The following is a 24,327-nucleotide window of genomic DNA, read 5'->3' on the forward strand; positions in this document are numbered from 1 at the left end:
ATTCAACTAAATCATGTTTATCAAATTTCAAATCAGTAAAAATATATATAACATTTTAAAAAAAATACACTGGCCTTTTACTTAATATAATTACGCATGTTACTTATATAACTAAATTTGTTGTATCAAGATTAAAATTTAAATAGAAAACAAAATTATAGAACTCTGTAATAATTTGTACAGATTATATATGTATAAGTGGATTTATTGACTATATATTGTAATAACACAAATAATAATTATGGTCATGCAAAGCTAGAACTATTATAATTATACCTAAAAAAATACTTTTTATATTTTTATTTGTTCACGAATATAATGAGATAGATAAAATAAATCATATTGAAACTTCGGTGTTCTAAAATGAGAACAATAATTAAAAAAATTAAAAAAGATATGAAGTATATCGTATATTTATTTATTTATTAATATGGGTGTCATAGTTATCTTGTATTCATCTAGACTAATCTCACATGTCCTGAAATTAACGACCATGTAAGTCTCTAGTGGCCCTGAGATTTGTGGAATTTGAACTGGTAACCTATAAAAAGCAAACTCAAGATCTAACTAGTTGAGTTACACCTCTTATAATTATATTATATATTTATTAATTAACCTTATATATTTTATTTTATTTTATTTATTAAATTTCCAACCAAAATCATATGACCCAAAACCTGCAATCGGTGGGTCTATCAAACAATCAAGCCTGCTATTTGTCTTAATCTTTAAAATACATGGTTGGTTTTTTTATTGTTTTTCATGGTCTGTCATTGTAATAATACTTGCTTTTAAAATTATTTATACTTGAAAAGCTATTAAATTATTGTTTTTTCATATAATCTTAATTTTAAAAATAAAAATATATATAATATGTTTCACAGTAAAAAAAATCGTGTTTTTTAATACTAGAGACCCCCATCACATAAATGATATTAAAAATTAGGATATATTTTTTTATAAATAAGATTAATCATATAAAAATATGTTACTAAAAAGATTAATGACAGCATTGGAATATAAATTTGCCAAGGTAGACAAGTCTTTTCTTTATCTATTAATTAGATAGAGACACGTTATCTTTTAAATTAACTAATAACGATACTCGAACATAAAACTTCTAAATTCGATGAATTCTTTGTAAGTCACCAAAGTTAACATGTTGGAGACTTGATTAGGATAAACTAGGAGAAGAAAAATGTACACTTAGATGTTGGATGGTCCAGCAATTAGACTGCAAATCATTATTGCAGGATTGGAGAATCTAAGGTTCAAATTCCACCATTCCCAGAATACTCTTGAAAACTTGTCAGAAAAAATAGTAGAATTGACAGATATATGATAGCTACAGTCAGTGGTTGCTTGTAATTAAGCATGCCACCAAATCCAAATTTGAGTTAAATCTTCTCATGAAATGGCACCCCAAGATCTTTGTCCGAGTTATGGCCTAGCTAGCTGATTTGGCATCCAATTAGCTATACAGAATCTACTACACCCACTACAAGTACTAATCGAATCTGGTTCTCGAGGGCTGCCACATGTGATCAAACAAAGCTAGATTTGACTAACAATGCCATATATCTAGGACATGGTAGCCTCTAGCTATTTTGTTCAAGTGCAAAAATCCTCTTCTTATTGCCTTCATTTCCCACCCTCTCAGCCTCAGGGAAAGGAAATGGCAATAGAAAAATGTAGCCGGTGTGGTGTGCAACTAGTTGTGCCCCCAGACGCTCAAGCGATTCGATGTGCTGTGTGTCAAGCCGTCACCAGGGTTCATTCCTACTACCCTCTGGCTCAAGCCCGCGAGTCAGCTAGCAGGATTACTTCTGGTCTTATTAGCATGGTTTCTGGCAACATTACCACCATGACTAGTTCGGTTAGTAGCAGTAGCTATCCTGTGCCGGGTTATGGTGGTTATTATGCTCCGCCACCAATTAGGCCCGTACTGCAGTTGCCTCTTCCTTCAATGCATGGGAGGAAACGGGCTCTGCTTTGTGGAGTAAGCTATCGAGGCAAGAGTTATAAGATCAAAGGAAGTATTAATGATGTTAAGTGCATGAGATATTTTCTTGTCGAGAAGTTTGGGTTTCCCAATGACTCCATACTCATGCTCACAGGTAATTGTATTTTCATTGATAATAACCAAACCATGTTTTATGTCTATTTTTCTTTGTGATTTCTTCTTAATCTCTTGAGATCATGAAATTATCAAGTCATTCAACTGGCTCAGAGATATGGAAATTGAGACCTGATAATGAGATTTGTCCCGTCACTGTATATCTAATTAGCAGTACTGGCTGGAAATTGGCGATACATTCTTTCTTTGGGCTATAACCATGTAAGGTAAATCTACTTGCAGAAGATGAGACAAACCCATTACAGATACCAACAAAAGAGAACATAAGGCTGGCTTTAAGGTGGCTTGTTCAAGGCTGCCAGCCAGGGGACTCGTTAGTGTTTCACTTCTCTGGCCATGGTTCAAAGCAACTTGATTATGACATGGATGAGGTTGATGGGTTTGATGAAACTTTATGCCCCCTTGACTATGAAACTCAAGGGATGATAGTTGATGATGAAATCAATGAGACCATTGTTAGGCCATTGCTACAAGGAGTCACACTTCATGCCATTATTGATGCCTGCTATAGTCAAACTATGCTTGATCTTCCATTTGTGTGCAGGATGAATAGGTAATTAAAAGTAGTAAATTTTGCACGTTTCAATCCTACAGCATAGCATAGTTGCAGAATGAGTGGAAGAACCATTTTATTTTATTTTGCATTTTGCTTCTGACAGGGAAGGATACTATACATGGGAGGACCAAACTCTTTCACCATATGCTTATAAAGGCACGAGTGGAGGGCTGGCACTTTGTATCAGTGCTTGTGATGATAATCAAACCAGTGTGGATACGACAGTGAGTTAGTCCTCCAATTACTTGATTGTCAGAAGAAATAATTTAGAAAATATTCCTAATCCTATTGTGGTTAAGCTCCAATGCAAATTGAACAAGACAAGAACCTGTAGGTTTGAACATATCACACCATTTTTTGTTTACACTTTAGTGTAGTTTCAATTTGCAGGCATTGGCAGGCAATGCTTCGACTGGTGCCTTGACGTATTGCTTCATCCAAGCAGTGCAAAATGAACCTGGATTAACATATGGACGCCTGCTTAATTCTATGCGCCAGGTGATTCGTGGGGCGAAAACTGGTGGATTACGCCTAAATGGTCCCATCGCATCCCTAGTAAATAAAGCTCTGTTCAACACTGAGATAACACAGGTATATGCTAGCTTTACTATCAGGAATTTTTGCAATCATTGGTAAATCCAAGATAGGAACGATCTTAGCCTAATCCTTAACTCTTTTGCTTGTTAATTAATTTCAGGAGCCTCAGCTTTCCTCGTCCGAGACATTTGACATCTACGCGAAGCAGTTTATACTGTAAATTGAATTGGGTCACAGTTGCTATCCAGTCTTGCAATGGAAATTGTTATATATTAAATGAATGATTATTCATCCATCATAATCTGTCAAAAACACTATACTGTGATACTCACAGTTTGTACAGCTTCAAGGAGCATGGTTTAGACCAATAGATATTAGAGAACATCCTCTTCATCTCTGTAAATTACATGGCTTGAATTTGTGGTAATTGTAATTTCAATAAATTTGATGTTTTCTCAGTTCAAAATCGTTTTTTTTTTCCTATTGTTTACACAAGCAAGTGGCCTAAGAAAAAATTGCATGTTTGCATTTGTAATTGCCTTTGAGTTTATTTTAATTATGTATATTTATATAAAAAAATATTAAATTAATATTTTTTCAGTGTTTTCTAATGGTTTTAATGTGATAACATAAAAATAAATTAAAAATTAAAAAAAATATTTTAATACATTTAAATAAAACTAGTTTAATATACTAATTAATCATTTGCAGCATACCTGAAGAGTGCCTTTCCAAGGATGAAGATGGGCCATATCTGTGTTTGCCTCAAATAGTGGAATGCAGAAGAAAATTCCTGAGGAACTGGAAAGTCATGCAAATAATAGACGTGCGTCTATTTTTAAGCCGCAAACATCCCTTTCACGTGGAAAGACGATACTGTCTGATCATAGATTCATAGCCCACAATTCAGAAAGAAATAGATAGCCGATCGAGCCATAGTACATTATAGATGCTTAACTATCGATTAATCATTCATGGTCAATTCCTTCTTGAGATCGTATTGGAGGCAGACAAATTTGACTATTCCCAGATGACTATTTTTTTCTTATGCTTGTTTAACAGCTATTTTGATGGAGGCTGGTCTAGCAGGGAACCAGATTTGTACTAAATAATACTGCAAATAATTTTACTCATCTGTACAATATTTATTTATTAATTTTACACAGACGAAAATCTAAATAATATTACCTGCTTACCAATTTCAATTGAGAATTAAGAGCTGACGAGAAGCAGCGCACCATCTAGCGTAAGAGGCACGGAGGTTAGGCCAGTCAGAAGATGGGGTATATGTGAAGTGGTGCAGCCACAAAGACAAGACCTGCTCCTGCTCTTCTTCGTGCTCCAGCATGTCTATCATCTCTTCCAATACTATCTCTAGCTCAGCCCTTTCCCTCATGCTGAGGACAGGTGCATCAGTGCCATTGCTCGCTCTGCATAGCAATGGCAGCCAGGACATTAGCATCTTCATCTTTGTTTGTCGTTGTGGCTCCCTCTGGCCTTCTCCGGCTTCATCAAGTCCCAATTCTCTGGCTTGTTTGAACAGGAAGGCTGAACAAAATTTTAAGCAGTCAAGACATTACTGATTTATGGAAGAAAAAAAATTAAAAGAATTATACAAATTAAACACTATGAGAATTAACAAGCTAATTTCTTTTCCTGAATATCATTTGCAGCTTCCAGATAAATTATTTAAGGCAAGTAATCATGGTGATTCTTTGGGATCTATGACCCTCACATCATCTCTTGTTTTTTCTGGACAGATTTCTTTATTCAATATTGGACAAGAAACAAGCAAGAAAATTCAAATAAAAACAAACCCGCATCTTCAAAATACCACTATTATTAAAAACTTTTGAATTAACTCACCAACTCATAAAACGAGTTTTATATTGAGTTAACTCTTAAATAAGGATTAATAATTTTGAACTCGCTGGTATTATTGATTATAATTTAATTGTTGACTGATTAAAAAACGTGTCCGTTGCAATTAATTATTATTAAAACTGTAAGTGAGACGTGCGTAAGAATGTTTTTCTTGAATTGCAGCATTCTACGTACGCAACTCAATTTCTAAGAAACACAACACACCGTTATATTTTATTATATTTAATAAAAAAAATCGTATTTAATAGAAAGGATTATTATATTTTTAAAACAAGAATTATTATATTTAAATAAATAAATTAGTTTAGTAAATTAAAACAATGATTGTGCAACTACGGCCTGAAAAAAATTAACTTACCTGAGACTTTCACCAACGAACCTTGTAGGCGAGCCTCTGCTGAGAGAGCAAGCCTAGCCAAGTTTGAAGCCGAAGCCCACCTCCGAACAGCTTCCTCCCCACATCCACATGCTGACAATTTCTGACCCAACCAAAGCAGCTCAGCCGCCAACTTCTCCTCGGACCGGTCCACTCCTTCTCTACCTCTACCAGACCGGGCCCAACTCCCATCCCCAACAGCCCTAACAGCCTTTAAAATCTGGTTCAAGCGACCCTTGACCGGTCCAGTCCTTGAGCCGCCATTTTCACTCCCGTCATGCGCTATCTCCATTATGGCAGCTTCAAGCTGGCAAAGTGTCCTTGAAAAAGCCGCTGATAAAACCCCACGGTTGACCTCACGTAAGGCCTCATTATTTTCTCCATGGTTATCATCTACAACCTTCTCAGCTAATGATCTGACTAATTCATACTTTCTTGAGCTAACCGGAATATCATTAACGATTGACAATAGCTGTGTGAGTGCTCGAGCAATACCTGAATCTCCATAACCTGATGAAGGCAAGTAGTTTGCAGTCTTGTGTGGCTTAAGATGATGGTACTGAATATTATCATGATCTTGGTGGTCAGAACTAGGGTTTAAAGAAGGGAATAGAGAAGGGAGTAAACGTAGAAAGAAGAGAAAAGAAGTGACAAGAAGATAACGAATATGTTCAAGAAGTTTGTGCTTTTGGGCCAAGGCAACAAGGGATTTATCAGCAAAGATAAATATGGCGGTTGCTATGTTTCTTATTAGCAAAGGAGCTATGGTGATGGGAGAGGTTTCCATCATGCCCATGTTTCGATTGATGGAGTATATGTTTTTCGTTTTTCTTGGTTTTCAATCTTCTGGTTGGATGTGGTTGTGCTTCGAATTGTTTGTGTGTAATATTTATATATGGTCAGGAAGGAAAGGATAGAAGAAAAAAAAAATTAGGGTATGCGTTTGTTTTTGTATTTTAAAACTGTTTTGTGAAAAAAAAATTATTTTTGTTTTTATTTATGTTTTTTTTTATAATTTTAATGAAATAATTTAAAACATAAAAAATATTATTTTTAAATAAAAATACATATTAAAAACAATTATAACCACATAAACAAAGCTATTAAAAAAAGTTGGAAACCATTTAGGTGGTGGTGCAGTGGTAAGAACTTGGGATCAAAAAATTTGTTTTTTATGTGGTCTCAGGTTCGAGCCCTGTGATTGCTTATATGATGGTCACTGAAAGCTTATATAGTTGTTAATTTTAGAACCCATAGAATTAATTGAGGTACACATAAACTGGCCCGAATACCTATATTAAACTAAAATAATAAAAAAAGTGAGAAATAAAGAGATAACAGTTGTGTACGGTTTATGAGCAACGAATTAGAGGACATGGTCAAGTCTCACAATGGGGACAGCTGATCGGAATCTGCGGTGATTGGGAACCACTTGTGGGGTGTCACACGGGACTTTCTGCATGCTTAGGGATAAATTCACGTCTCAGATCAGCCTAGGCTCTGTGGACGAAATTCGTAGCCTGTGCCAAACAAGGACAGAGCTTGGACCATACCTGCTTGTATTTTGCTTTATATCATGAAATTCTGTCCACCCACTTTAACACGTGGCTGATCCATGTAGGTCAATTTAAAAGACTGTTTGGTATCATTATCAAATTTTTGAGAAAAATTATTACTGTTCAGTATATTTTATTTTATATTTTCAGGATCGTACTTATGATTATTTTTAGTGTCGCATGAAATAAAAAATATTTAGTTAAAAAGCCAGAAATAAAAATATAAAATAAATTTAATTTTACAATTTTAAAATAAATTTATATAATTTTAAAATAAAAATATAAAAAATCAAGTCACAATTTTTTTTTTATCTTGAAACATTAATCAAACAAGATTACTTATAATAACATGCAAATTAATATATTATTCTAAACCACAAAAACTAGGGTTTTATATTTGAAATTACGAAGTTGTATGAAAACTCAAGTTTAATATTCAAGCTTGCTACCTCTATTTTTCCGTTTTGTAAACATAATTGCGAGAAAAAATAGTGATGAAAGGATGGTATTCATGAACGGAGGTGGTGGCCGGCCAACCATATGGACGAATGACGACCCTTCTAGACCAATTTCTCACCGTTGATAGTCTCTGACCAATTTTATTAACGATAGCCAGATTGATGGGATTTTCTTCTTCTTCTTCTTCTTCTTCTTTTCGAGGGATTGAATTCAATCCAGCTGATCGGCAACTTCCAAAACCATCAAACTGTATCGGAGAAGTACAAATAACTCTCAGTTAGGACAATTCAATGTAAGAACGATGATCAACAATTTCTGCTCTATTACGGTATATTCTTTTTACAAGCAATGGATATGCTCAAAACAAGCCATGTCAAATCACACTAGGACTCGATGAACACGAAATCTACCATATTTATTTTTTTATAGAGCAAGAATTAGATATGCACAATCCAGGGGTGATTTAAAAAATTAAAAAACTGATTAAATTAAGAAAATTAAAAAAAATAACTAAAAAAATCAAATAAAAAAAAAACTGATTAAAATTTTGAAAAAATCAGCTGATTCAGTTCGGTTTCGGTTTTATAAGCAAAAAACCGAACCGAACTGAAACCGAAAAAACCAAAAAAAAACCGAGCCAAATCAGAAAAACCGAGGCAAACCGAAAAAACCGAGCCAAAACCGGAAAAACCAAGCCAATCCAGTTTGAACCGGTTTTTGCCCTAAAAAACCGAACCGAAACCGGTCGGTTTGACCCGGTTTTGGTTCGGTTTCGGTTTTTTTCAAAAAAAATTCTGTTTGTTTATTTTTTTTTATAAAAACCGAACCGAATCGAAAATGATCACCTCTAGCACAATCTATCCAAGAGCATTATTTTTACTATTTGATTGTAGTAATAATTAATTTTTAAAGAATTTTTTTATTTAAAAATATATTAAAATAAAATTTTTAAAATTTATTTTTAAAATTAATCTATTAAAACAATCTAAAATTATATAAAAAATAATAATTTTAAACAAAAAAATATTTTTTTATGAAACGTTGTTTAGAGCGCATTTTCAAACAGCATATTAGTTAAAAATCTATTTGAGTAGTGTTTGGTATTATAGTAATGATTATTTTTTAAAATATTTTTTGATAAAAAAATATGTCAAAATAATATTTTTTTAAAATTTTTATTTTTAATATCAACATATCAAAATAATTTTAAAAATAAAAAAAATAATTTTAAATAAAAAAATATTCCTTTGCGTGAAACGCCCGTTTGGGGGGTTACCAAACGGCATATTAGTTTATGACCAAACTTGGCCATTTTTTCAAAGTATAAGAGCTTTCCATTTCTAACACAAGCCAACTATTTTCATTCTGTTTGAATCAAATGTTGATCCTTCGTGGATAAAAATCTTTCTAAGATTCTGGATATGGAGGAGCAACTGAGTCAGTGAGGAATGATGCTTAGCAAACTCGTTGGCCTTTTCTAGATTGACTGCGTGCCCCGCATTCTTGATTAATCATCACTAAGTGAGAAGTTTCTCCCACATGCGTACAAAGAATGTAAGCTGTCAGGGAATAGTTACTACAGACAAAATACACTCAAATTTTCAGAGCATCAGAAGCCAAAATCAACAGAGGATTTCAAGTTGACCTTTTCAATCTGTGCCCCAATTACAGTGGGAAAATTTGATCTTGCTCTCCCCATATCGTTAATGTTGGCTGCTTTTCAAAAAAAAAAAAAAAACATTAAGACCAGGAGTACTGTATCATGAACTGACTGCTTTTTCAAAGATTCATTTTACACATTCCTTAGCACTAATGCCTCCTATGATGTCAAAGTCTCATAGGGTAAAAGAATGGGACGAAATAAACGATTTGAACTAGATGTGCCAAGAACGGTAAGGAACCTGTGTGATCTTTGGTAGATCAGAAAGATTTCGATCTTGAAGTATAGCCTGGATCAATTCCCTCTTCTCCTTGACATAATCCGTGCACATAACCTGTCAGAACAGAAACATTACAGAGAGAATATCTGGGACTTTTTTTGTGTCTATATTCAGCCTAGCCTGAGAAAAATTCCATGAACTTCAATCATCCACAGAAGGTCAACAATATGGAATTCCAGTAAATGTTAGAAATTAACTCTTACATTGAAGAAATCTGTGAGAAAGAACGAGGGCACGCCCTTGGCAGGTTTGACAAACGATAACCGCATCAACTCCCTCAATTTTTATGGTGTCTGTGGCAACAATATGGTGGCTGCTTCATCTAAATTCGAAACCACAAACAAACCATTGTTCGTATCCTTTTCTTCCAAGCTAACCCCAGCACAGCACAGCACAACTCTTTCTATTTTTTCTTGAAATCGCGCAGCCATACTATACCCCACAAACCTTCCATAGCTGATCCCAACAAGATTCATTCTATGCACACCATGTGCCTCCATTAGCCTCATAACGCATTGAGCCTGGAAAGATCCGGTTCTTTCAGGCCTAGAAGTGTAGGACTCACCGAAGAAAAGAAGGTCCGGAACATAAACGTGATGTGAACATCTGGAGATGCTTACCATATTGCCGCATTGCATTGGCTCCAAAGCCATGGAGAAGCAGATCGACTGGGTTTTGATTGTTTGCTGATTCTTGGTACCCAACAATGAATAATTGTGCCATCTCCAAGATTAGAAGAGAGGGAACGAAGACCAGCGTTGGCCAATGAGTAGCGGTAGAACCAATCCCGGTATGCAGTAAAGCTCAAACATCTAGCCATCTTGAGAAATAGTGATTCTCAGATATATACACACATAAATCAGAATTCATGCTTCTTGAATTCCTGACCTTTTGTTATAGAAATGTACAGAGATGTTACTATATCATTACGGAAATTCAAGATTAATCTACAGAAACTACCCTTTGATTTCACAAACAGTATCGAGATCCGCTATACTTTGTTTGAATGGCCATGTGGAATAATGACAGCATAAAAAAGTAGCAGCATAGAGCGCAAACACAGATACAATAGATAAAAGGACTTTCTGTCTTCCCTGAGAAAGATTCAGAGCTTTTTTCTTTTTTTCCTTGGGTTATTAGTAAATTCCATCTCACCATTACATTGGTTTTATCAAGTTCTTCAACAGTTTATATAAGTTTATTCGCTAACTTTTCATGCATTTATCAATAATGTCTTCCTGCCTATCTCTGTTGGAAAAACCACTAGAAAATACATTTTTATTTTGTGAACTTTAATGTGCTCTGAAGAATTATAGATAATTCATTCATTAACTCCATAAATAGTTTTTTTCATATTTTTTTTTAAATTTAGATAATTCATCCGCTCTCTCTTGCCAATAACACACCGGGGTCGAATCAGGGGAGGCATGCAGGGCCGAGCTCTTACAAAACATTTTAATTTTTTTATTTAGTATTTAAATATGAAATAGTATGATATTTTTATTTTAAATAAATAAATTTTTTAATAATATATTTTGTTATATTAATTTTGATCTCTTTATCAAATGCTACCTGTTCCGCCCCTGCCTGAATCATTCCTTGTTTTTGTTTGAAATTGACTTGTTCTTCATCTTTTTTATAAAAAAATTTATTTGAATTTTTTTTTATTTGTTTCTCTTGGTTATTTTTTATTCTCTGATCTTTTTAGTTCATATCATAAGTGAAATACCTTTAAGAAACCTCGAATGTTTTAGTTTTTTATATAAATAATAATAATAATAATAATAGCTTAAAACCACAGTTCATCTTTACATAATTGTAATTTTATACATGAAAATGGCTTTCATTTACTCTTCCCCTTTGGACTATTTTAAACCGTCATCTCATCTTTGTGGGTTTGATTAAAAGCAGTTAATTGACTTAAATAAATAGCGTAATCACACCACTTCTATAATTTGTATTAGAAAGAAACAAACATTAATTAAATCTTTAAAATTTAATTTAAACTAAATCCTCATTCTCCTTAAAAATATTATATCCTCCCGAATTAATATGTTAAGTTGGGCAAAAGAAACATTAAACATAATAAAATTTAAACAAAAGCTAGATGAATCTTCATAAAAACACAAACAAAACAAAACAAAAATAGAGACACCCAACTATAGTTATCCAATTCCCCCCTTTCTCAAAAAAAAAATTGTCGAATTTCCTAAACGAGATATATGATCTGATTTCTAGAGCCACCTAATCAACATGAACACCTATTAATAAGTAAAAAAAAAAAACTGAAGTGGAAGGGTATGTTTGAATATTAAAAAATATTGTTCACACACTTACAATACATTGTGTTATTTGTATTTTTTTTGCTTTGATCCCTTATTTTTTTTTTTAAAATGTTCTTTAATTGCAAGGTTAGCACCCTGCTGCTTCAAATTTATCGATTATGGACAAAATTGAAAGAAAGAGAGGACCAACATAATAAAAGCGCTGAAAATGAGTGGTTTGTTTAAAATTGACGTAAAAAATACACTTTAATCCCTCAATTTATAAAATTAGACCTTTTCAGTCCCTTATATTTTTATAAATCTAATTTTGATACACAACTTCAATTTTATTATTTTTAAGTTCCTGGTTTTTTAAGGAGAGATAGGTTTTAGGGAGAGAGAAAATTGTTATTTTTGCATATTTCAGCCACCAAATTAGTTGTTATTGGCGTCTATGAATTTTATTTCATGAAAAGAGTTGAATGATGGTTATTTCAAACCTAAATATTATCTAAAAAATAGATTGAAGATGAGGAAGGAAAATTTCATCGACACCTTCAATTCTATATTCATAGGTGGTTAAAACAACTAGTGAAGTCCAAAACTAAAATATTGCAATGTCAAAGCAAAAAAAAAAAATTAAAGGATCAATTTTTTTAAAAAAAAAATCATATTACCATGAATTATTATTATAATTCACAATAATTTGTCTCATAATAACTTCACTATGAGACTTAGTTTTTTTTTTTGTAATGTATAATTAAATCAACCATATTTGTCCTTAATTTATAATACCCTTGCTAAAGCAGAAATTACAAACCATATTGTCCTTTTCCTTAATTTATAATACTCTTTTTATATAATACTAATAAAAAAATCAAAATATATTTGAGTTTTACTATGTTATTTTTTTTCTTTTATTATAATATCTTCTGAATGAATCTATTCATAAATCATATTGAAAACAAAAAGAATAGAACAAATATTTAATGAAAAAATCAAAATAATAATAAAGAGATAAATAACTAAATGGATAATTTAGTAAAAGAACATCTTTGCTTTTAAATTCAGTTGATTTAACAATTTAATCAATAACTTATTTGACATAATTAAATCTAATAAAAAAATAAAAAGTAAAATAATATTATTTTAATAAAAAAATATTTTACGTTAATCCACCAATTCAATAATGAAAGGTAATGTTTTAAGTCAGATCCAACGAGGACGGCAAATATCCTTACGGCAAGACAATGTTATGAAAATCATGATTGGAGTAATAAAGACATGGATACTTCTCTATAAAGAAAAGAACAAAATAAAACAAAAATACAAGAAAACTTGAATCGTACAGATGCAGATGAAACAACTGCTCCAACAAGCACCCGCAGATTATCTAAGAAAAATTTACCGTCATCATCAAAATCTCTCCACAGTCTTCCCCTTGTGAGGTAATAAAGTTTCATTCTTTGTGGTCACCACTACATAATTATAGCATTCATGTATAACATGTGCTTTTTATTCCAATTTTCAATCAAATCTTTTTTAATGAATTTCACTTGGTTTGACTAGATATTCTCTCGTTTTTCTCTATCAATTATTTCAGGGGATTCTGCATCTGGGTTTTATGTGTTTGTTTGTGGGTTGGATTTTTTTTGGGTTAATAATGTTCTGAAATGATTGGATTTATAGTCTTAGAGGATAGATATCATCTGGGTTTGGGTAAGTTTTTCTTTCTTTGTTTCACGAAATATTAAAATTTTGGATTATTTTATCAATAGGTTCTTTCGTTTGGTGCAAACAAATCAATGTCAAAGTAACCTTTTTTTCCCTTTGTGGTTGCTTCTATCATTTTTTCCCCCTCCAATGCTGCTTCTTAGCTTCAATTATTCAATTTTGGATTCATGATGTGAGTTTGTCCGTGTGTTGTGGCTTATGAGAGCTTGTACGTGGATTTTTCCAAACATTCATGCAAATAGCACACAATGATTTTCGTTTGAATCTTCCTCTACTATATATTAACGTTTCATGCTGGTTCTGTTATAAATTTCAGGTTGTTGCTAATGTTCATTTTTTGACGGAAGAAGAAAAAACTAGTTTCGATGGACGATTTGCCAGACCAATTGGTGTGGGATATCTTGAGCAGGGTTAAGAAAACTGTGGATAAGAACTCTGCTTCACTAGCATGTAAACGTATCTACGAACTGGATAATGAACAAAGACAATCTATGAGGGTTGGTTGTGGACTAGACCCTGCAAATCAAGCCCTGACATCGCTCTGCAATAGGTTTCCTAACTTGGCAAAAGTAGAAATAACATATGCTGGTTGGATGTCTAAGTTGGGAAAGCAATTAGATGACCAAGGGCTTGTCATTCTTGCCAATAATTGTCCTTCTCTGACTGATCTGACACTGAGCTACTGTACATTCATAACTGATGTAGGTCTTCGGCACTTGGCTTCTTGTTCCAAGCTTTCTGCCTTGAAGTTGAATTTCACTCCAAGAATCACTGGTTGTGGCATTTTATCTCTTGTTGTGGGCTGCAAGAATCTTACAATTCTTCACCTTATTCGATGTCTTAATGTTACCAGCGTTGAATGGCTTGAATACATTGGAAAGCTTGAAACACTGGAAGACCTTTCAATTAAGAATTGCAGAGCACTTGGTGAGGGTGATTTGATTAAGCTAGGATCTAGCTGGCGAAAACTAAAAAGGTTGCAGTTTGAGGTGGATGCTAATTACAGATATATGAAGGTTTATGATAGGCTAGCTGTTGATCGATGGCAAAAACAGTGGATCCCGTGTGAGTCCATGCTGGAGCTTAGCCTGGTGAATTGTATCATCAGTCCTGGGAGAGGGCTTGCTTGTATGTTGGGGAAGTGCAAGAACCTGGAGAAGATTCATTTGGACATGTGTGTTGGAGTCAGAGATTGTGACATCATAGGCTTAGCTAAAAAATCAAGTAACCTTCGCTCAATTTCACTCCGAGTTCCTTCTGATTTCTCTCTGCCACTTCTGATGAACAATCCGCTGAGATTAACAGATGAGAGTCTTAAAGCCCTAGCTCAGAACTGTTCAATGCTTGAATCTGTCCGGATATCTTTTTCTGATGGGGAATTTCCTTCCTTTTCTTCATTTACACAAAACGGAATCCTTAATTTGATTCAGATGTGCCCAATTCGGGAACTTGCTCTTGACCATGTGTATTCCTTCAATGACGATGGTATGGAAGCTCTTTGTTCAGCTCACTATCTTGAAACCTTAGAGCTTGTCAGATGCCAAGAAATCAGTGACGAGGGGCTACAGCTTGTGGGGCAGTTTCCTCGTCTGTGCATTTTACGATTAAAAAAATGTTTAGGGGTTACTGATGATGGATTGTACCCTCTTGCTGGAACAGACAAATTGGATTTCTTAGCTGTTGAAGATTGCCCTCAAATTTCTGAAAGGGGCGTTCAAGGAGCTGCAAGATCCGTGTCATTCCGGCAAGACTTATCATGGATGTATTGAACTTGTATTGGACTAAAAAAGGGCGTCTACGAATTTAATTTGTGCAGTCTTCAATGGATTTCTGTAAGTAAGTGATCATTATTTGCGATTTGATCAAAATCCTGTCTTCTGGATCCGTTGCTTGTTGTATGATTGTTACTTATAGCAGTCAGATTATTTGGCTGTGATTGCAAAATATGTAATGCTGTAATTAACCATAAATTTGTTAAATAATACCATGGTCATTGTGGATTTATTATGAAATAGCATTTTGAAACTTCAATTTTGCCATTTTTATCACTCGAAAGTTTTAGAAACATTCTTGTAAGGATTTACGTTTTGAATTGATAGAACATGTTTGCGGAACTGGTCACCTGAGAATTCCTAAACTAATGAAATGCCTGATTAAAACTCCTATGTGCTTTAAAAAAAAAAAAAAAAAAACTCAAAAATATATTTTTTTCTTTGATAAATTTTGACTTTACCAAACAAGATCTTAAGCCTTAAAGGTTCATCTCCATCATGTGGACTAGGCTTCCCAACCTAGCCAAGACCCATAAACACAGCCAAGACCCATAAACACAACTCACGATTAAAATAGAATTTTTAAAGATCAAAATAGAATTTTTAAAGATTAAATGGTGGTTTTTGGTTGAACATTTTTAAAAACACAAATAACATTATAAAAACTCATAAAGCAAATCTAATCTAAAGATCAAGTTGCATCAAATCACACATATAGAAAGCTAGACTATGTAAAATAAAAGTTTAAAAACTTATTCAAAGAGAATAATATGCTAAATATTCCAAGAATCGATCTGGTAACTTTTTTAAAAAAAAACCTAGGTCTTCAAAAAAATTAAATATCAATTGTTCTAAACCAGTACTCAAATCAATTAATTGGAAGGAGAAAATAGAAACTTAGAAAATCTCTTAAACCTAGAAAATAGCCAAAACTCTCAAAACAAATAGCCTAAACTCAACAATTTTAGCTCAAGCATACTCAAACTTATTTGCTTGAACTACTAAGACCTCAAGAAAACAAATAAAACATATAATGCAATAGTTAAACTAATAAATACCACAAAACTTTAAAATGGATTTCTTGACACATTACACTGTTACATTAATTTTAACACTTGTTTTAATTCAAAAGTATCATGAATATCGCTTGAGTAAACACACCATTCAATCTATAACAATCAATGGCTATAACTTTGACAAATCATGTTTATCAACACATATTTTCAATCTAACCACGTTTCAATGACTAACCCAATCATCAAAAGTGACTTGGTTGTTATTTAAACAAACTATTAACTTTACATTAATAGTCTATCATATCTTGAAATCACAAGCAATGCATTCATTACTACATTGAGCATATATTCATCAAAACATGCATATTACTTCAAAACATGATTAAACACATCAAAACACACACATCATTCATCAAACTAACTAATAATGGTGGATGAACTTTGAGCATTCAAGTAAAGACTTAAAAGAAATGAAAGAGGGTGTGCTCATTGATCTATATCATCTTATAAAGGATAAATGGTATATTTTCCGGTCAAAACGCAGCCTTCTCTTCTAGATGTTATTTCTCATTTTCTTCTTATTTCTATCTCTTATCAACCTTTGTTCCTCTGCTCTTCTTCTTTACTCTTATTTCCTTTCACTTTTTCTTACTTCTTTTTCTTTTTTTCTTCTCTGGAATTTTTTCCCTTCTTGATTCCTTTTTTTTTTTTTTGAAAAGTCACTCCTTTTATAAGCTGAAACAAAACCAAGAAGTTATAAAACCACCTAAAATTTCTATGATGGTTTTTCAAAGATAGGTTGTTATGGAAGATTCTACCTTCATCTGTATCTTCTATAACCTTCCTTGTAAGTTATGGTGCATGGTTTTCTTTTGTCTTTGTGCAATGAACCTTACCATGAGAAAACAACCTCAAAGTTGGTTCTTTTATAGGTGACCCTTTTTTTTAGTCCAGGCTAACCAGTAGGGTACTTTGATAAATTAATCGTGAAGATTGGAATGTAAACGTGCCATCAAATGACCTGAAACATTCAGAGGAGATGCAGATCTATCATTGGGAATAGACCACGCTTTATTTTTAGGTTTAGAACTCCATATTTATTTATTGAAAAATTGACTTTCAAACAGCTTGAATCTGTCAAGGCATGAGAGAATGACTAGAGACAAGATGTTGTCGAGTCCTTTGAGACAAATAATGTATAAATGTTGTATGAGGATGGCTGATCCTTATAGAAAAAGTGTTTCATAGATGTTTGGTGTCAATTAGAGCTTATGGGGTGGTTAGAGACACCACATTCATTCACCTAAAGGTGGCTTTTTTATCAACCTTTTTGGTTAAAGAAGAAGAAAAACAATGGTCGAATGACATGTTATCCTTTCCTTTCATTGAAGCTCAAACAACATGTCACCTATTTTAAATTCCTAAAAAAAGGGTTTCAATTAGGTTTTTTTTGTGAACTTTCATGCAATCACATCTCTAACAATGTCTATTGGAATCCTCTGATTTATGCGCCTTTTATATATTGGTTCTTGGTTTTCAGATTATGTAATTTGATTCCCAATTAACTATTAAACTTTTAATTTAATTTAATTTGACCTCTCATTCAATCAATTTAGGTCCCTAAATGTACGTGCATTTTGCTACTTGGCTTTTGGTTTTGAATCTTGCCAATGGGTATTGTAATTTCCCTGACTTGGATCCTCTGGAGGTGAAGGCCGAGGAATGTCAATGGAGTTTCGAGTCCTCATACGATCAACACTCTTTTATGCCTCAAAGTTAGAGTGGCTTAGATAATGTGGCAAAGGAAGCTACAGCAGCATTCCTTTTGAAGGCAAGCCTGGCTTTCTCTTTCAACCTCGCTTTGATAGTCTCTTAGAGTCTCCAAATTATCAAAGTCAAGGCGTAATCTTACCTCAAAACAACTTGCCTGCTGGTCAATTGAGGAGGGTTTGAAGCACTGGTTATTTACAAGTTTCAAACCACCCACTGATCTAGTTTAGTCCCCTGTTTTTACTCTGTTTTTGTCCTGTTTTTCTCCATCATCAATGGCTAATTGAATATTGTTTTGTCTGTCTGATGATATTAATAGAACAACGCAGACAACACACAGACGTCCTTTTCAAGTCCTCCTGTAGCTACAGAGACCTCGTTGAACGAAGAATCAAACTTCAAAGATGGACGTTATGGTGCTGAAGAAAGGAAGGAGAGAATCTCACTCAAAGTCGAGAGCCAAACGTTACCAAGGAAGCCTCATCGCTAATCTCTTCTGATCCGAGGAACTTGTTAATTAGTGTGTGTGTGTGTGAACCACAATCAACCGCATTATTTTCATTATATTTATCTTCGTTTAATATTATAAATATTAATAAGGTAAAATTACTTTAGAATACTATAATTTAGTTATTTTTTTATATTATCTTTATTTAAAAAAAATTATAATTTACATTCCAAATCAACCCAATTTTTAAATTTAAACGGTAAAATGAATCTCTCCTGGTATATAATATAACATAAACAATCAAGATTTACTATTCACTTAAAAAAATCAATCAATCAAATCTAATTTATTTCTTCTGTACAACTTCACTCTTAATCTTCTTTTCCTACCATTCATTTCTTTCAATTAATTTCTTTTATAATATAACATAAATATTTTATTATTTGTTAATCATCTTTTTATTACTATATATTTTATTTTAATTTTTATTTAATTTTTATTTTTTTAAAATTTGATTTTTATATAAACTTTAGTCATCATTCTTTTTATTTTTATTTTTTTTCTTAATTAAAATTTTTTATCTATTATATTTTGTTCTAATTTTTTTATTGCTATTTATTTTTATATAAAATAATTTATAAATTATATTTTTTTAATTTCATTATTTTTGAACTTTTTTATCTATCAGATTTGGTTTTTATTATTTTAATTGTTATTTATTATTTTATTTAAAATAATTTATAAAATTATATATATTTTTTAATTTCTTTCTCAAACTTTTTTTTATCTATAAGTTTTGGTCCTCATTCTTTCAATAAACATAAAAAAAATTAAAAAATTAAAAAGTTATTTTTTAGCTTATTTTTCATGACTTATTCAAAAATTTAAAGTTTTTTCTAACTCATTTTTTATTACACTACTAAACATCAGAAAATAATTCAATTTTCAGAAATTCACTTTCTACGAAAAATATTTTTTTAAAAAAACTATTTTCTAACAAACAATCAAGGTCTAAGTACCCGTTTGAGATTGCGATTCAGCCTACTTTTCATAAAAACTTGAAATGTTTTTTGTTCAAATTAATTTTTTAGTGTTTTTGAATTTTTTTAATGTGTTGATGTCAAAAATAAATTTAAAAATAAAAAATATATTTTAATGTATTTTCGAGTAAAAATATACTTTAAAAATTAATTGTTACCACACTTTCAAACACCCTCTAAATTAAGGAGGTGGCTACATTTTCATGTTTGGCAAAGAAAGAGGTTTTTTAGTTGCAATTTTATTATTTTAAAGCAATAAGAGCTTTTATTTATTAAATTGAAATCAATAATAAAAATATAAATAATTCAATATTTTTTTGTTTTTTTTCTTACTATTGCTGAATGTTTTCTATAAAATAAAATACACCATCATTTTTCTATAAGTTTTTGCTTGTACTTTGAAGATGTATTTTTTAATTAAAAAACAGATATAAGAATTTACTTTTTTATGTTTTTAGATTATTTTAATATATTAATATCAAAATTAATTTTTAAAAAATAACAAAATATATTATTTTAATATATTTTTGAGTAAAAAATATTTTAAACTATAACAGCTACTACACTCTCAAATATTATTTTAATTGATTATCAATAAATAACAAGTAGTTATTTCATTGTCAATATAGGATGCAGAAGCTCCGCACCGACAGCTATCTACAATGTTAAAAAATATATTAAAGTAATATTTTTATATTTTTTAAAATTTATTTTTGATATTAGTATATTAAAATGATATAAAATTATTAAAAATTTATTTTACAATAAAAATTTAAAATTATTTTATAATACAATTCAATCGTTCAAGCACATTCTTTGAAGAACAGAAGGAACGTGTATCTAAAGTTTCTGTTTTTTTTTTTCCTTCGTTGCCATCAGCTAGCTAGGATTTCAAGAACAAGAATTCTATCTTGTGAGAGTTTTTTTCCCGGTCAAACGGCTCAACTACAACATATTCAATGTTTGGGTCAGAGGAGAAACGTGTTCCAATTTTCTTATAATTTATAAATTAAAAACAAATGTAAAATTAACCAAAAAATTGTATATAATTCACCCATTTTGTCATTTTTTTTGCTATTTTCTAATTTTAATTTGTGTTGTCCTTTTCTTTCTTTCAAAGTAGAATGAAGAAAACAGAAGCATGCAAGATAGGGATTAGGGAGACTCGATTAGGAAATAAGGGCATATTTGAAAAGAAATAAACTACTAATTGAGCATAATCAAGGGGTCATTTAATAAATTTATATAATAAAGGGACTAATTAATTAATTTAGATACCTTATAGGTACTAAGCTGTACTGTAGTTAAACTCCATCATCAACTTCTTCTCAAGAACAGAACCTTAAACCCTAGCCTCCCTTTATATATATAAAAAAAACACCCTCCCCTCAAATCTCAATAAATAAATAAAAATTCTATACTCCATCATTTCATTTTTCTCCCACAGTTATCACGCAGAAATCAAATCAAATCATTCCACCACCACCACCTCTAAAAATACAAGAGAATAAATCATTTAGATAATTAACTAGTAGTAAGAGGTTTTTTTTGTTTTTTTAAGATTTGAACATTTTAGTTTTTTATATAATGATTATTAAAGGTTATATAATTATTAATTTTAAAATATATAAAATTAATTAAAATATACATAAACTCACACCGACAGTAGCCACATTAAACTAAAAAAAATAATAAAAAAAATAATTCAAAACCCTCCTATTTAAACCCTATAAGCAGTTAATTTGATTCAAATTAAGCAGAACCAAAGAGGAAAAAAATGGGTTCTCTCCAGCACTTCCTCAACAGTCCGATCTCGTTCCCCTTTTCTCCAAATCTCAATCATCGCCGTTCTTTTTTCTTACGAGCATGCCTTAACCTGGACGTGCATGCACCGGAATCAGTGAAACCCAAAACCCATTTGAAAAGTCGAGAGGTTATGGAGATGGAAGGGAAGGTGTTAGTTGGGACATATGCAAGAAACCCAGTTGTGATTTCGAGTGGAAAAGGTTGTAAATTGTATGATCCCGAAGGGCGAGAGTACTTGGATTGTACTTCTGGTATTGCTGTTAATGCTCTTGGTCATGGGGATCCTGATTGGGTCAAAGCTGTTGTTGAGCAAGCTAATTTGCTCACTCATGTCAGCAATGTTTTCTATTCAGTTCCTCAGGTAATGGGTTTTTTTACTGTCATTTTATATATATATATATATATATATATATATATATATATATATATATATATAATGAGGGTTTATTCACATATTAATTTAATTTTGATTGTATTAGAAATTTTTTTTATTTAATTCATATATTTTTGTGTTGTCTTCATTTGTTTACAATCTGAAACGTGAATTTTTAGATTTTTCGATTTGAAATTATTATTATTATTATTTAGACTGGCTATAGGAAAAAGAATTAACTGTGAAATGCCATGGACAGGGGAATTATTATCTGTTCATTTTGCAAGTTTTAATAGACCAATTTTGCATATAATAATGAAGTGAATTGCAAGAATATTATGATTTTGTCTGCTTTGTGATTGATATGAACTGGGAACATGTATATGGTGATTTTGATGCTGGTATATGGTAAGTTTTTCCTTCATAGTTTTATTTCTCTCGTAATTTTAGAGCAAGTTCGTTAAAATGAAAGCATGCATCTCTTGTAGGTAGAGCTTGCTAGACGTCTTGTGGCTTGTTCATTTGCCGATCGTGTATTTTTCACGAACTCTGGTACGGAAGCAAATGAAGCTGCTATAAAGTTTGCACGGAAGTATCAACGATTTACAAATCCTGATGAGAAGCAGCAAGTGACAGAGTTTATTTCATTTAGTAATAGCTTCCATGGGAGGACAATGGGGGCTCTGGCATTGACAAGCAAGGAGCAGTATCGATTTCCTTTTGAGCCTGTCATGCCTGGAGTTAATTTCCTGGAATATGGTGACGTACAGGCTGCAACAGAACTGATTAAGTCTGGCAGGATTGCTGCTGTATTTGTAGAACCTATACAGGGTGAAGGTGGTATTTATAGTGCAACAAAGGAATTCTTACAGTCCTTACGTAGTGCTTGTGATGATGCTGGGTCTCTCCTGGTTTTTGACGAGGTGAACTGCTTTTCATTTTGAAATCGTGTTTTCTCATATAAATTGTGGATTCTAAGGTTATAGGTACCTCTTAAATGCATGTTATTCTCTCCCTCATTTCCACCCATGACACACCACCTGAACCAAAAATGTTTTTTTCTAATCATAGAAAAGTATCCGAATAGCAAGTTGTAGACATGTTTTTAGTCTCTTCACAAATTAGCATCACCCTGGATAGAGCACCATAGCTCCAAAAGTGCAATTTCAATGAAAATTCCTTCTCTTTTTATTTGGAAGATAACATTTTTCAGATTCAGGGTCAGGGTCAGGGTCAGGCAACCTTTTAAAAGGGAAAGGGCAGAAAATGGGATACTATTCTTCATTCCTAATTGCAATAGTTTTGTTGTGTAATTACTTCATATCATGTTTAGCACTGGAAGGTGTTCTGATGTATGCTACAATGATCACAGTTCAACTGAGAAGTATTTTTTGAAACATTCTGTTCTCAGGTCCAATGTGGCTTAGGCCGAACTGGTTATCTTTGGGCACACGAGGCATATGGTGTGGTCCCAGATATAATGACACTTGCCAAGCCTCTCGCAGGAGGTCTACCTATAGGAGCTGCATTGGTGAGTGAAAAAGTTGCAGCTGCCATAAAATATGGAGACCACGGGAGCACTTTTGCTGGTGGACCTCTTGTCTGTAACGCTGCCATTGCTGTTTTAGATAAAATATCAAAGCCAGGTTTCTTGGCCAGTGTCTCTGAGAAAGGTCAATACTTCAAAGAACTTTTAATTCACAAACTAGGAGGAAATTCACATGTGAGAGAAGTACGAGGTTTGGGACTTATAATTGGGATAGAGCTGGATGTATCCGCTTCACCCCTCGTAGATGCCTGCCGAGATTCCAGTCTTCTAATATTAACTGCTGGAAAAGGAAATGTTGTCAGGCTGGTGCCCCCGTTGATCATCTCAGAACAAGAACTGGAGCGTGCTGCTGAGATTATACTTGAATGTCTTCCAGCACTTGACAAGACTAATTGAAGCAAGGTTTGGTAGCATGTAATTTTATCAGAAATTCAGGATATATGTATTCATTATCAAATCCTGTTATCAGCCTGTCCCAAGTTTTCTCTATATCTTGCACTCATGGCATGCATAGTAGCCCTCGAATTACATGAAAGTACTAATGATTTAAAACAATATGCATATGTGGTTGAGCAGAGCTGTGAGCTCGGTTAGTTTATTTTACTCTCAGATTTGTCTGCCATTAGCTTGGAGAATTTAGGCTAGGTTCTTTGGGTTTTATTGGAAGATTACTTTTATATTTTTCTGTGTTTGTTTATCATTAGAAAAGTTCAGCAACGAAAAATATTTTTCAATAAAAAATAAATTTATTTTGGTTTTTAAAAAAGTATTTTTCTTTTATCTTGGACAAAAAAAATACTTTTTAGAAGTTATAAAAAAATTAAAACTATCATGTTATTAGTTGATTATATCAATTTTGATTTGAATTTTTTTTTAATTTTATTCCTTATAATTTGATTTTTATATTAATTTTGGTTTTTATTTTTATGATTATTATTTATTTTTTTTATTATTATTTTTTTAATTGAAATTTTTTATCTAATTTTTATTTTTTTTCTTAATTATCTAAAAAAATCTTATTGACTTGTGGAAAACAAGTCACGACAAAAGGAGAGATTTGATGGTTTCTAATTTTGAATCATGTATGAATTTTTATTTGAAGCATTATTT

At 32.1% G+C, this 24,327-nt stretch overlaps 4 protein-coding genes and 1 pseudogene across 8 annotated transcripts; 3 read left to right on the top strand and 2 right to left on the bottom strand.

The window, feature by feature from the left end:
- Positions 1 to 1,623: 1,623 nt before the first annotated feature.
- LOC133670621 (metacaspase-1-like) lies at positions 1,624 to 3,688 on the top strand. Its single transcript, XM_062091158.1, has 5 exons — positions 1,624 to 2,117; positions 2,360 to 2,690; positions 2,797 to 2,917; positions 3,084 to 3,284; positions 3,391 to 3,688. The coding sequence occupies exons 1-5, from the start codon at positions 1,676 to 1,678 to the stop codon at positions 3,448 to 3,450; spliced, it is 1,155 nt and encodes a 384-aa protein (XP_061947142.1). The 5' UTR covers positions 1,624 to 1,675; the 3' UTR covers positions 3,451 to 3,688.
- On the bottom strand, positions 2,742 to 6,370 carry LOC133670620 (uncharacterized). Of its 5 annotated transcripts, none has more exons than XR_009834116.1 (4): positions 5,473 to 6,370; positions 4,427 to 4,778; positions 3,947 to 4,110; positions 2,742 to 3,245 (listed from the first exon to the last, which is right to left on the bottom strand). XR_009834116.1 is itself a non-coding variant. In XM_062091157.1 (3 exons), exons 1-2 carry the CDS (start codon positions 6,284 to 6,286, stop codon positions 4,432 to 4,434), a joined length of 1,161 nt encoding a protein of 386 aa, XP_061947141.1. In that variant the 5' UTR covers positions 6,287 to 6,370; the 3' UTR covers positions 2,742 to 4,110; positions 4,419 to 4,431. The 5 variants fall into 5 exon arrangements, 2 of the variants coding, with proteins under 2 accessions (XP_061947141.1, XP_061947140.1); XR_009834114.1 differs by having other exon boundaries at positions 4,419 to 4,778; XR_009834115.1 differs by having other exon boundaries at positions 2,742 to 3,270; positions 4,419 to 4,778.
- A 2,475-nt stretch (positions 6,371 to 8,845) lies between these two features.
- LOC133671511 (uncharacterized) lies at positions 8,846 to 10,265 on the bottom strand (annotated as a pseudogene).
- A 2,675-nt stretch (positions 10,266 to 12,940) lies between these two features.
- On the top strand, positions 12,941 to 15,455 carry LOC133670575 (F-box/LRR-repeat protein 14). The gene is made up of 2 exons (XM_062091094.1): positions 12,941 to 13,157; positions 13,760 to 15,455. The coding sequence occupies exon 2, from the start codon at positions 13,809 to 13,811 to the stop codon at positions 15,210 to 15,212; it is 1,404 nt and encodes a 467-aa protein (XP_061947078.1). The 5' UTR covers positions 12,941 to 13,157; positions 13,760 to 13,808; the 3' UTR covers positions 15,213 to 15,455.
- Positions 15,456 to 21,190: 5,735 nt separating this feature from the next.
- Positions 21,191 to 23,820, top strand: LOC133671591 (acetylornithine aminotransferase, mitochondrial-like). The gene is made up of 3 exons (XM_062092383.1): positions 21,191 to 21,656; positions 22,157 to 22,591; positions 23,080 to 23,820. Exons 1-3 carry the CDS (start codon positions 21,267 to 21,269, stop codon positions 23,611 to 23,613), a joined length of 1,359 nt encoding a protein of 452 aa, XP_061948367.1. The 5' UTR covers positions 21,191 to 21,266; the 3' UTR covers positions 23,614 to 23,820.
- Positions 23,821 to 24,327: the final 507 nt, after the last annotated feature.

This window comes from Populus nigra, chromosome 13, assembly GCF_951802175.1.
Source record: "Populus nigra chromosome 13, ddPopNigr1.1, whole genome shotgun sequence".
Taxonomy (NCBI): Eukaryota; Viridiplantae; Streptophyta; class Magnoliopsida; order Malpighiales; family Salicaceae; genus Populus; species Populus nigra.